The sequence below is a fragment of the Ursus arctos genome, unplaced genomic scaffold (genome assembly GCF_023065955.2).
Source record: "Ursus arctos isolate Adak ecotype North America unplaced genomic scaffold, UrsArc2.0 scaffold_13, whole genome shotgun sequence".
Lineage (NCBI taxonomy): Eukaryota > Metazoa > Chordata > Mammalia > Carnivora > Ursidae > Ursus > Ursus arctos.
This window is the reverse complement of record NW_026622797.1, coordinates 51,146,404-51,160,493: the sequence shown is the minus strand read 5'-3', so window position 1 is coordinate 51,160,493 and position 14,090 is coordinate 51,146,404. Positions and strand designations below refer to the sequence as shown.

The following is a 14,090-nucleotide window of genomic DNA, read 5'->3' as shown; positions in this document are numbered from 1 at the left end:
ATTAACCATATAAACACAGGTTTTTATTTCTGGGCGCTCTACCCTGTTCCACCGATCTATGTGTCTATTTTTGTGCCGATATTGTACGTTTAGTTACCATAAGTTTATAGTATATCTTGAAACCTGGAATTGTTATACTTCCAGCTTTGTTCTTCTTCCTCAAGATTGCTTTGGCTATTCAGGGTCTCTTCCATGTAAATTTTAGAATTATTTATTCTACTTCTGTGAAAAATGCTATTGGTATTTTGAATAGGGATTACATGGAATCTGTAGATCTCTTTGGGGAGTACAGACATTTTAAAAATATTAATTCTTCAATTCATGAGCATGGTGAATATCTTTCCATTTGTTTGTGTCATCTTTAATTTTTCATCAGTGTTTTATACTGAGTACAGAGGTCTTTCATCTCCTTAAGTTTATTTCTAGGTATTTTATTCTTTTTAATGCAATTGTAAATGAAATTGTTTTCTTAAATTCTCCTTCTGCTATTTCATTATTAGTGTGTAAAAATGCAACCGATTTCCAGGTATTAGATTTGTACCCTGCGAGGTGCCTGGGTGACTCAGTCATTAAACGTCTGCCTTCAGCCCAGGGTGTGATCCCAGGGTCCTGGGATCGAGCCCCACATCGGGCTCCCTGCTCTGCTGGGAGCCTGCTTCTTCCTCTTCCACTCCCCCTGCTTGTGTTCCCTTGCTCGCTGGCTGTCTCTCTGTCAAATAAATTAAATCTTTAAAAGAAAAAAAAAAGAAAGAAAGATCTGTACCCTGCAACTTCACCGAATTCATTTATTACTTTTAAAAGTATTTTGGTGGTCTTCAGGTTTTCTATGTATAGTATCATGCCAACGGCAAAAGGTTACAGTTTAATTTCCTCCTTTCCAATATGGATGTCTTTTATTCATTTATTTTTTTCTTGTCTGACTGCTGTGGCTAGCACTTCCAGTACTATGTTGAATAAAAGTGGTAAGAATGGACATCCTTGCCTTAGCTCAGTTTTTCACCACTGAGTATGATGTAAGCTGTGGGTGTTTCATATATGGCCTTTATTATGTTGAGGTATGTTCCCTCTAAAACCACTTTGTTGAGAGTTTTATCATAAACAGATGTTGAATTTTGCGAAATGCTTTTTCTGAATCTATTGAGATGATCATCTGATTTTTATTCTTTGTTCTGTTACTGTGGTGTATCGCCCTGACTGATTTCGCAAATACTGAGACATCCTTGCATCCCCAGAATAAATCCTACTTGATTGTGGTGAATGATCCTTTTAATGTACTACTGAATGTGTAATACTCTGTTGAGGATTTCTGCATCTATGTTCATCAGGGATTGAAAATATTTTTAAACTTATCAATTTGGTCATTTATGAAAACAAGTACATAGGCATCTTCAGTCCCTTTCTAACTTTAACTCCACTTATACTATTTGACCTAAGTCCACAGTAAAATACAGAAGCCAACAAAAAGCACTGTAGAGAGGTTGCTAGTTCATAAGGAGGGGTGCTTATGGTGGCTCTTTTTTACTAAGGGAGGGATATTTCTCAAAAAATTTTGCCCTGGTTTCCGTGTACAACTGTCCACTTACCCAGGGCTTTTGCTGTAATTTTTCTCAATATTCTGTCTTCTAATCAGATTCTCTTCCCAAAAATAATTATCTGTCCACTCTACCTTTCTGATGGCACCATGGTAAACTGCTCTGTTCTCTATACAATGCCCTCAGATTTTGCAAAATAAAGCACAGCTCACATCACAGAAGCACTTGATTTTTTTCAAACTGCACACACAACTGATTACCATTCCATTAAGCTGACTTGTGCAACTGGTGTGACAGGTACCATGCTCCATAGTCAATCAAATTAAAGGAACTTTTACCACAAACTTTTTAAAAGTGTAAGAAGGGGCGCCTGGGTGGCACAGCGGTTAAGCGTCTGCCTTCAGCTCAGGGCGTGATCCCGGCATTCTGGGATCGAGCCCCACATCAGGTTCCTCCGCTAGGAGCCTGCTTCTTCCTCTCCCACTCCCCCTGCTTGTGTTCCCTCTCTCGCTGGCTGTCTCTCTCTCTGTCAAATAAATAAATAAAATCTTTAAAAAAAATAAATAAATAAAAAATAAAAGTGTAAGAAAGCAACTAATTTTTGGCTTCTTGTTATATTTACTATACTGAAGTATAATACCATTCCTGAGACTTAAAGTACTTAAAAGTTATATAATTTTAGGGGTGCCTGGGTGGCTCAGATAGTTAAGCGTCTGCCTTCAGCTCATGTCATGATCTCTAGGTCCTGGGATGGAGCCCCACATCAGGCTCCCTGCTCAGCAGGGAGTCTGCTTCTCCCTCTCCCTCTGCCCCTCTCCCTGCTTGTGCCCGCTCTCCTGCTCTCTATCAAATGAATAAATTTAAAAAATCTTAAAAAAAAAGTTATGTCATTTTAGTATAATTCATATATAATACGCTTAAACAATACCAATGATATTAACATAATTTTTTAAAATTCAATGAGTATAAAGTTTCCTAAACATGATTATATCCCTTAACTTTGCAGGTAGGAGGTTGTGTCATAGATCCTATTAAAAATCTGATAAAATCTCTAACCCTTCTGCCCTGGAAAAATGCATAGTTACATATACACATAAATTCTGTATACAGTTTCAGGGGTCCCAGATTTTACATCCTAAGCTGGAGAATGTTTTCATTAAATTATAGGTGAATGACCCTGAGTTGACTACGTAAAGCTAAGTTACATATTCATGCATAGGAACACATGAAAACACATGTGTTTTTTTTTTTAGAAATAGCTTTAAAGTAACATCTACATTGTCCACTTGTTATAAAGTAGCTTAAACATAAGTTTTACACCTGAAAGCCAAATCCCAACTATATCCAAAAGAAACCAGAAGCTATGAACCAGAAAATTCAATCGTTGGTCTAACTCCTCAAAAACAACCAGACCTCCTTTCCTTTAAAAGTTAGAAACTGGTATGAAGAAACAGGAATGACCCAGCTTGTTATTACAATGGGCAAATAAGGGAAGAGAAAATATCCTGAATAGCCAAAGCAAATTCTAAAAAACTTTGCAGTTCAAAGCCTATAAATGCATTCCAAAAGCTGCTTGAGTTATACTTAGGCTATGCTAGAGCTATGCATAGAATGGGAACTTCAATCACCCAGAGCTTATATTTAGTAAAATGTACCTTTATCTAATCCATTTATACTTACACAAGTTACAAGATCTCAAAGTTCTAGGTCCCATAATCATTTTATTCCTTCATTTGTCTGATGGACCATCAACTATTTAAGACATTTTACTTAAAAAACATTCTATAGCTTGATCATATAATTGATTTAAAACCAAAGGCATATATTATTCTTCTGTACTTTTTAGAATAGTGATTACACAACATAAAGAGTCAGATTTCTAGTAACCTGAGAACAAAATCATGAACTTAAGAATGTTACAATACCTGAAAACTGAGGGGAAAAAAACCCAAAGACACTGAAATTAAAACTACCAATTAAACAAGCTTAGCTATCCAACTTCCTCTGGGTATCTTCAGTTCTTCTTAAATTACCTGAAGACAGCAACTGAAGCACTGAAACACTCACGCAATGAGAGTAAATGCTTGGAGAAGACACAGTGAAAAAAGGGGGAGACACCAACTGAAAGACAGAAATCTGGAGGACATCTGCTATGCAGAAAACAAAATGTAGTAAACACTTCAGGAAGTTCCTGAAGGCTATCATAAAATCATATTCATGTATATAACAAGCAACTCAAAAAAAAGAGGGGAGAGGAGACACAGTCAATATACTTTTATTAAGCACAAAATGAGTACTTCCCAATCTTCTATAAGTCATATATCACTTGTACTTGCTATTACATCTGAGTATCCCATTTACTTCTTTTTTTTTTCTTTTAAGATTTTATTTATTTATTTGACAGAGAGAGAGAGAGAGAGAGCGCGTGCGCACAAGCAGGGGGGGCAGCAAGCAAAGGGAGAGGGATAAGCAGGTTCCCCACTAAGCAGGGAGCCCGATGCACGGCACAGGGCAATTTCACAGCTCTGGGATCATGATCTGAGCCAAAGGCAGATGCTTAACCAACTGAGCCACCCAGGCACCCCTCCTATTATTTACTTCTATTTTTAAAATCAGCACAAAATTATACATCACTGAGTCCTCTAAAAATAGATAACATCTTGTCTGTATTTTACTCTTTAACATAAGAGCTGTATGGAGATATGCCTATGAGTCCTGAAGAATCCAGCTAACTTTTATCTCTTGTAATATTAACACTCAAGGAAAAACCACCTCTAATTTTATATATTCTATCTTGTTTCCCAAAAATTAAACTAGTCTTTAGATAGCCTAATGAGACAAGCTACATTACCAAAATAAGAGAAATAGATCTAGTCTAATAAAAGCCTAGAAATGAAAACAAGGTGTAAGTATATCCTCTTCTAATCAGAATGCTTACAAAATAACTCAATTAACATATTACCTACTACTTAACTAACTTCACAGGGCAAAAGCACTACTCTAAGTTGCTTAAAATTCAAGTTTAGTTAAATTAGCAGTTCAGGGTTGTCAGCCAGTTCCATAAATAAAAGACTCAACATATAAGGTCAGCATTTAAAAGCAATGACAACTATTTTAGTCAAATAAAAAACTATCTTTACCACTCCTTAAAATGCGTAATGGGTCCTACTGATACTTACGCTGCGTAAGCTTTTGCTATCCTCATGAACATAACTTCATCACCTCCTTTATCTGGATGATATTTAAGTGACAGCAAACGATATTGTTTCTTAATCTCTGCTACTGTTGCCCCCTAAAAGGAAAGCTTTGTTTTAGTAAAAATAAGCACAATGCTGTAAAAACATAATTCATCCCACTTTGAACTTTAAATATAAACTATTCAATATTTTCAGAAAGAGAAAATGTTTTCATCCTATGTTTGTCCTGTAAGTTTCATCCCATGTATTTTTTAAATAAAAATACTTATTTTGTCCAATACGTTTATTTTATTGAGCACCTCCTAGGTGTTGTGTGGTACACTAGGCACCAATGATTTAAGAATGAAACCACACAATGCCATATTGAAATAAAATAAAAGGATAGTAACATTTAAATATCAAAGAATGATCACAGTAAATTAAGTCTGTCTGAAGAAACTCTCAAATCAAAGGTTAACTTCCTTTCTAAGAAATAATCAGAAGAATATCTGGTTTCATTTGTTTATCAATATTTTAATATTAAACACTTAAGTTTACCTTAGCTATTTCCTAATTAGACTCAATTTCTATTAATAAATTTTTCATATTTATTTTTATGGGATTAAATTGCCCCCCCAAATCTTTTAATCTTAAAAAAATCTCTTGATGACCATGATCATCACAGTAAGAAAAATCAGATGATATGATGTAAATCCTGCTTCTACAAAACAGAAAACTAGAAGACATGTTTTGTATTGGTATTACATGAATAACTGGATAAAGCCATCTACTGAGCAAATACTAGAAGTAAAGAAAGTGGTTTGGGGAAAAAAAAATGGAAAGAGCGCTAGATTCAGTTTGGCTACTAAGAAGTTATGGGACTCCAGACAAGACACAAATTTTCCAGGCCTCGTTTTCTCCACTGGCAAAAAAGGCTAGATGGTCTCTAGCATTCATTTCAGTTCTAACTTTCCACTGATATACCTGAAGACTAATTTTCTATTGGGACCCATCTCAATCAAGTTCAATCAAAAGATTACCTAAGGAGTATATCCAGGGTTAACCTGAATTTCCATTAACAATGAAACAAGTTCTTTGTAAGACATAAAGACTTAACACACTGCGTTAGTATCAACTAACACAGGATCATGAGATTTTTACCATCCAACCAACATAAATGAACCTCCTGGTTTTAACTTTGCATTAAACCAGTCTTATAAAAGTCTTTTTAAAATATACTAACCTCTCATCTCATCTTCAAATATTCTTATATTTAGCAATTTCAAACCAAGCTTTACTAGGATAGAAATTAACATCTAGCTCAAAAAACATTTATACATTAGAATAAAAATGAATTATATATCCAAAGTCTGATTTCTTTAGGCACAACCCAATTCCTTTTAGGATATGGGCTTATGGTATTTTCGTAGGGTCAATAAACTTATGTGCATTGTATGAAAGTACTACTTACAGGATCCAAATTTAATACTTCGTAAGGATTGTATTCTTGATATTCTCGGTCTGTTTTGGAAACTTTGTAGGCAAGGAATAAGAACAATGCCCATCCGGCAAGCAGAACTATTTTCCTGTTTAGGAAAAAAATAAGTGAAGTATAAATAAATATACCTATATGGTTTTCCTTTAAGAGTCTATAAAGACATAATGGCAGATCGAGGCAAAAGACAATCTAAAGTGTCCTACATCACTATGATATTGACTCAATTCTATAATCTCTGGGTTGTAAACTCCTGTCACAACCAGAACAGTATCTTTTTTACCTTTGAATTCTCTAGAATCTAGTAGTCTGCATCTAGAATCTTGCATGTAATACTCCCTCAATTACTCTTTGCAGAATTTTATGTGTAGAACTTAATTCAACTTATTAACTTGTTGGTCTCATTATATTAGATCAAAATATATTAACACTAAGTATTCAGTAAACCATTTACTGTAAAAAAAAAAAAAAAAGCTGCTCTTAACCTAATAATTAGACTTTAAGTAAGATAAACTGCAAAAAATAATGGGTCAATTGTGCAATGATGAATGAATAGCCTTGTTTATAACAGCAAAACTTTAGAAACAAATTAAATATCCATTTATATGGAACTAATTAAATAAACCACTTATAGGAGACTAATAAACCAAGACACAGCCAAATAATTAGCCAATACAGATATAGAAAGATGTACATAATGGGATAAAAAGGGATATAAAGGAATATATAGTTTGGAAAAAAAACCTACTTCTTCTCTCCAATATGTTCTGTTTGTAAAAATATTTAAAAGACTGATACTACCAGTGTTGGAGAGGCTAAAGAAAAAAGGAACACTCATACCCTTCATACTCTGAAGGACTGTCTGGCAATAAGGTATCAAAACCCTAAAGAAGTACATACCCTTTTAACTAAATTTCAAGAAATTTAGAAGAAAATAAACTAGAATTAAGTATATAAAGTATAAAAAGCTGGTTACAGATATATAACAGAACTAATACACAGAATACACAGAAATATTAAGAGAAAACACACACAGAGATGTCCATCAATAGAGTAGTAGACAAATAAATTAAGGGTATTGTAATAAAGTGAAATACCATCTAGCCAATAAACGCAATATATTTGCTGTGGAAGATAATCTACCTTGTATTGTTAAATTAAAACAAGAAAAACAGCTTTCAAAGATATATGTATAATATGCTATTTTTAATAAATAAAAGTTTATTTAAAATATAGAAGGTAAATCATCTTAATAGTGGCTATCTTTAAGTGATGAAATCGAGTAATTTTAATTTTTTTATACTCTTTATATCACACTTTTTATGCTAAGTAAGAACTGTTAAACACATAAAATGAATCATATGAGGCCTCATCAAACAAAATTGGAGTGACCTTTTTTTCAAAGACAGAAAATGTTCCATGTGTTTAAGCTCATTTGGTAGAATCCTAGCTCAAATATGTTTATTTGGAATGAGCCTCTAGGATCAAGTTCCAATCCACCTACTGACCTTTATCACCCAAATTAAAAAAAAACAAAAAACAAAAAAAAACCCATCTCCCAAAGTTCCCTAAGCTTTTCTTTCTTTTTTTTTTTTTTTTAAGATTTTATTTATTTATTTGACAGAGAGACAGCCAGCAGGACAGGGAACACAAGCAGGGGGAGTGGGAGAGGAAGAAGCAGGCTCCCAGCAGAGGAGCCTGATGTGGGGCTCGATCCCAGACCGTTGGGATCACGCCCTGAGCCAAAGGCAGACGCTTAACAACTGAGCCACCCAGGCGCCCCATCCCTAAGCTTTTCTTACCATCATACTTTTGCTCTTGAATATTTCCACCCAGAATTCCCATTTCCGCCCATCCAAACTCTATTCATCCTTCAAGACTCACCTCAAAGCAATCCTTACCCTGTCAAGGTGATCAATGGGGAAATCAGGATTACAGTCAAAAAGAAACAAAAACCATGACTTTTCTCCTCTAACTCACTGCAGGCTCCTTGAGCACGTGGACAGGATCTTACTGAGTTTTTTACTAACCCCAGAGTAGCTTAAACACAGTTGGCATTCACATACCAAATTCTTTCCATCTGGCCAAAATAATGTTCTAATCCTTATTAAGTACTTAATATTGCAAACTGCTTTCCATACAACTTATATCCCCAAAGAGGAAAAGAATGCCCTACGTGGAACACTCCCACTTCCACCAGCTATCGAGGGGAGGTAATTAAGAACATAGGCTCTGGAACAAAACTACCTGAGGTCAAAGCCCAGCTTCACCACTTAATAACTTAGAGATCTTGGAAAGTTGCTTTGTCCTTTACAACTCAGTTTCCAATTTTTAGGGTAGGTTTGAGAATTAAAAGAGATTAGGTATGTAAAGCACCTAGAAGGTACCTCACAGATAGTAAATAATCAATTCCTGTTAGCTGTTCTCAGTACTTCTTACCCAAATCTCAGCCCTGACCTCACTGAGAAGCCTTCTCTGTCTCAAGCCAGGAAGCCCTTCCTCTGCTCTGTCATGGCACCCCTCTCGCAGCCTTACTAAACTCTATTATCATTACTTGTTTATTTGCCAGTATCTCCCACAACCGTTAAGTTGCTGAACCACGTCTATTGGTTAATCACAATATATCAGTTGCTGGTATAATACCTGGCACATAAATAATAGGCACACAATGACTACTTCCTGAATGAATAATGGAAATAATTTACATAGCAATTTTTAACTCAAACCCAAAGTCTGCAATACCTTCAATATGCTACAGAACACTTGAAAATCTACAATCCCACATTTTGTTTTGCCAATGCCCTAAAAAAGCTAAGAAAGCTCAGAAAACAAAGATAAAAGTAAAATTGAAAACCACTAAAACAAGACTTAAAAGCAAAGAAGAGAAAAAGGGAGAGGGATCACAACACTTAGGACATACTATACCCCCACCATGGCAGATGCTCTACATGTTGCACCTGGCTCTCTGAGCCCAAGAATGAAGAGAGGATTAGAGAAGCTCCTAACAGAACCCCCCAGGCTGATGAAAACTGTAACAACCAATAAAACCATGCTTTAATCTCCTGAAAGCCAAAACAAAGGGGGAAACATAACGGATTTCACTGTGATCTACACCCGTTGTTTTAAAAACATTATTTAGGTCCTGTGAAAAGATAAGCATTTTTCCCTACATATAGCATCAGTGATCAACTCCTGAAATCTTGTGTATTTTCTCTAAGCATATTTTAAAGGTCATTTCCAGAAAGAGCATTACACAATGACTGCTTAATTGTGAAGCAATGCTTTAAGTTAAGCAGCACAAAGGTTTTGATGTTTCTGACCTTACCTAAATTGTTATCTCTTACCTATTTAATTCTTCCTTACTTATAAACATCCCTTAATCTGTGATTGCATTTAAGTAAATCAGTTGACTAATCACTGAAGAGAAATTCACAGAGTTGGGTTTTTTCCTTGAAAACTGAGGTTCAGATACCCACAATGTATTGACCAAAACCCAAAAAGGAAGAGATTGGGAGGCCAAAAATATTTGCCTTGCTACCTCATAAAACTTTAAATGAGAAGCAAAAGCAAAGAATAAACAGTGAACATAAAACTACTCTTGTAAACACTAATTTTGCCTTTTAGTTTCACATCAATGAAGAACACTTAACACAAAAGCTAAAATTTCCCTCCCTCTGCAAAGGAAGTAAACTAGGCAAAGTAAAACCTTACAAAGAAAAACCATTTAAACCCCTTGAAGTTACACAGATATGTTGTAAACTATCATGATCATTTAAACCAATATTAAAAAATAAATGGTTCTACTTTTACTAATTCCTCTGCTAGTTCTTCCCCTCCTATCTACTGGAGAGACAGATAGAAGTAATTCACAAGATACAATCCTCCAAAAATGGCAACTCTTTCACCTATCAGATTCATCTATTACCCCCAAACTGGTGACTCAGGGTGAAGACTCTAAGCCAAGGCTCTAAACCATACCCCCCAGTCTCACAAAATTAAATAGGCCTGCTCTCATTAAACATGCTAATGGCCTGTTTAATCAGATTGGCCTGCCAAAATAAAAGGTCCCTGCTCCACCACTTCTAGCTCCAGGACCTTGGTCAAGTTATCTTCCTCTTAATTTCTTCATCTGAGAAAACAGCAAAAACATCTACTTTGAAGTTAATAATAAAATTATGAGATAATACATAAAGCCCTAGCGCAGCATCTGGCATACAGCATGTGCTCAATAAACTTTAATTATCACTATGAAATGCTAACTTGATTATGTCACCTCCCTGCTTCTGATAATCTTTTGAAGATTCCCCCATAGTCTTTAAGGCAAAATTCAAATCCTAACAAAATGCACAAGGTCTTCCTTCAAGATCTGACTTCCCTTTCTCCCTTCCTCCCCCAAGTCAGTAGAACGTTCTCTCTCCTTTGAACTTCTAAATCATTCTGTTTAGAAAGCTCCCAAATTCACATCTTACCCATACTAAGGCTACAATTATTCATCATTATAGCCATATTTTATGTTACCTAGGAAAGAGTGAGCACTAAGTTTTTTTTTTTATTGAAACCAATTACTTACTTTACTGTAGGAATAATATTTGGCTGGGGTTTTAATAATCGTAAACGATACCACATACATCTTCCATATACTTTTCTGATATTCTTTAATCGAATTTGCTCTGTCAAAAAAAATAAATAAGATGATAAGTTAAAGCATTTTTCACAGTGAAGACAAAACCAGTTAATACCACACTAACCTTCATTACCATGCTAAAATTTTACTGGAACATAAAATACTACCTACTCAAATAACCTTTAAGAAAAATTGACAATACACGTTAATTTTTCTGCCACTCAGAACAAATGATCTATGGAAAATTTTGTTCAACTACCACGCAACCATTTTCATGCGAGACTTAAGTAACTTCTAACTGAAAAACGCAAAAACTAACTTGAACCCAAAATATTTAATCACACGATCAGCAATTTCTGAGAAATTCTCTCTTCCTTTCCCTTTTGCTACAGAAGGTACAAGGTATAAAATAGTTGAAACATGCAGCTTATTAAGGAAGCTAAGCAGAAATGGTATTATTCAATCATGAGAGTAATTATGTTAAATTAGAAAAGTCACCCAAACCCATAAGAAGTTAAAATAGGTTCATATAGGAGTTATAAGAAAAGGCATTATTTTAGTCACCAGGAAAAATCTGCAATTCAATTAGAGGAATTAAACCAAAGCCAAAACACCATATATTGTTTTAAGAAACTCACTACCATCACTTGAATAACTTTCCCAAGTTAAAAAAAAAAAAAAAAGTTAAGTTTTTAAATAAAAATGTACCTTTTCACAAAGATGGCATGCAGAAACAAAGGGAAAAACACCCTCGCCCTCCCAAAGCTGAAGCAAAACAAAGGCCAAGAAGGCAGTGCTAAAAGGCAACCACAGCCACAGGGGGGATGCTCTGCATGTCACCCACCCTCTGGTGGCCCAAGACACTCCAAAGGCAGCCCAAATATTTTCCTTGGAAGAGCAACAAGCTTGACCACTATGCCATCATCAAGTTCCCCCTGAGCAATGAGTCAGCCATGAAGAAGATAGAAGACAACAATAACTGTCGTGTTCATTATGGATGTCAAGGCCAACAAGCACCAGATCAAACAGATTATGAAGAAGCTCTACGACACTGACAAGGGCCAAGGTCAACACCCTGATCAGGCCTGATGGGAGAAGAAGGCATATGGTCCACTGGCTCCTGACTATAATGCTTTGGCTGTTGCCAACAAAACTAGATCACTACACTGAGTCCAGCTGGCTAATACTAAATAGAAATTTTTTCACAATACTAGAAACTACAAAACCACAGTCCTTAAATGAGATGTTAGAGAAATAAAAGAACTTTGCATATAACAGAATGTTCCAAAGCCACCATGTAAGAAGTCCAACTGCCCTGTTACCACCATGCTTTGAGGAAAGCATCCACATAGGAGAGGTATGTGGCAGGAGGTATCAGAATCAAGTGTGATGAAGAGGGATCCGTATGTGGGAGGGGGTGGTCACAGCAAAGAAGACTGGTAATATGCAGGGGGATTGATCGAATAAGTTAACACATAAAGGATAACTCAAGTTACACATACGAAAAAATAAAAAATAAGAACAAATCCTATGGTACTGAATTGGAATTAAAGATATTGGTATGAATATCTTTTAATATAGAAATACAGATGTATTCTATATACATACACACACACATACATACACACACACACACACAGCCTACCACAATAAAGGGAGCCTAGGCACAGTGTGTGAGATATCAATAGCAATGAGGACATTAACAGCCAGATCTAGTTTCTAAATACCATTCTCCGCTAACAAGAACAAGGGATTCAAGTATCTTTCCACAAAATATTACAAAAGGGAAAAGAATAATTTTAGAGTGGGAAAATATGGTAGGCTGAACAGCTGCCACCCAAAATGTCCACATCCTAATACCCTGAACCAGTGAATACATTATCTTACATAGCAAAAAAGACTTTACAGATCCGACTAAATTACGATGAGATGGGGAGATGTATCCTATGTTACCTGGATGGGCACAATATAATCACAGGGGTCCTTATAAGGAGGAGGCAGGAGGGTTAAAGACAAAAAAGGTGATGTGACAATGGGAGCAGATGTTGGGAGTGATGTCCTCTGAAGATGGAGGGAGGAGTCATTAAGCCAAGGAACACAGGTTGTCTCTAGAAGCTGGAAAAGGCAAGAAAATAGACTCAACTCTAGAGCCTCCAGGAAGAACCCGTTCTACCAATCCCATAACTAGCCCAGTGAAATTGATTTTGGACTTCCAGCCTCCTGAAGTGTAAGAGAATAAATCTGTGTTGTATTAAGCCAATAAGGTTGTGGTAATTTGTTACAGCAGCAACAGGAAATTAATATAGAAAGCCTGGCAGACATTATCTTAATCAGGTGATCAGTGGACATCAACAGCAATGGGACAAAATGCAATCATATACCATCTGATAGAATGCAGTAAGAAACACACAGAATCAGTTTTGTAAAATTCCTGCCTAAGATATATAACCTGAATCTAATCATGAGAGAACACCAAACAACCCAAATTCAGGTTCATTCTACAAAATAATTGGCCTATAACCTTCAAAGTCAAAAAGCTGAAGAACTGTTCCAGACTGAAGGAGATTAAAGAAACATGTCAACTAAATGTCATCTGTGATTCTGAACTGGATCTCTTGCTATAAAGAACTTCACTGAGACAAAACTTAAATAGGGTCTGAGAATGAAGTGGTAGTAATGTTAATTTTTTTTATTTTCATGCTTAAATTATGGACACTTTTGAAAATATCACTGGTGGTTTTTTAATCTGTGTTTCATTAAATTAAGCCTCCACAGTCTCCCATTTTCAACTATAAAACCAAAGAAATGTTTGATAAGGTTATAAGAACAATGCTGAAGTTTCTATTAACCAGATGGCTTGATCTGTTCAAAGGAATGATATTCTCCCAAGGTCTCTGGCCAAAAAAAAAAAAAATAGACATGTTTTTCAGCCCCGTAGTTTTTCACAATGTGTACATGAACATTCTATGCCTCACTCTTCCAATCCAAAACTTAAATCTTAACTTTTTAGGACAATACTGAAGTCAATCAATAAGTACTACAAGCTATGGTTTACACAGTAACACGCTGGCATTTAGATTTCCAGAACAACTAAATATTCAGAGCACACATTCCAAATCTCTACATGAATGACCTCAAGTGAAAGTAAATGTCACAAGAGAAGTCCTTCCAGGCAGTTTTTTAGAAAACACTTAGGATTTAAAAAAAAAAAAAAAAAGTTCATTTATAAACTTCTAGTTTATAGAATTACTAGTGTCATGGCT

The 14,090-nt window shown here is 35.5% G+C and overlaps 1 protein-coding gene across 8 annotated transcripts in view; it reads right to left on the bottom strand.

Moving 5' to 3' along the window:
• SEC63 (SEC63 homolog, protein translocation regulator) overlaps positions 1 to 14,090 on the bottom strand; it is a 70,503-nt gene that overhangs the window by 43,584 nt on the left and 12,829 nt on the right. For all 8 annotated transcript variants that reach the window (XM_026511693.4, XM_044388841.3, XM_026511691.4 and 5 more), the window contains exons 2-4: positions 10,774 to 10,873; positions 6,180 to 6,294; positions 4,712 to 4,824 (exon numbers count right to left, since the gene is read on the bottom strand). In XM_026511693.4, coding sequence (XP_026367478.1) covers positions 4,712 to 4,824; positions 6,180 to 6,294; positions 10,774 to 10,873 — 328 coding nt within the window. The remainder of the gene's footprint in view (positions 1 to 4,711; positions 4,825 to 6,179; positions 6,295 to 10,773; positions 10,874 to 14,090) is intronic.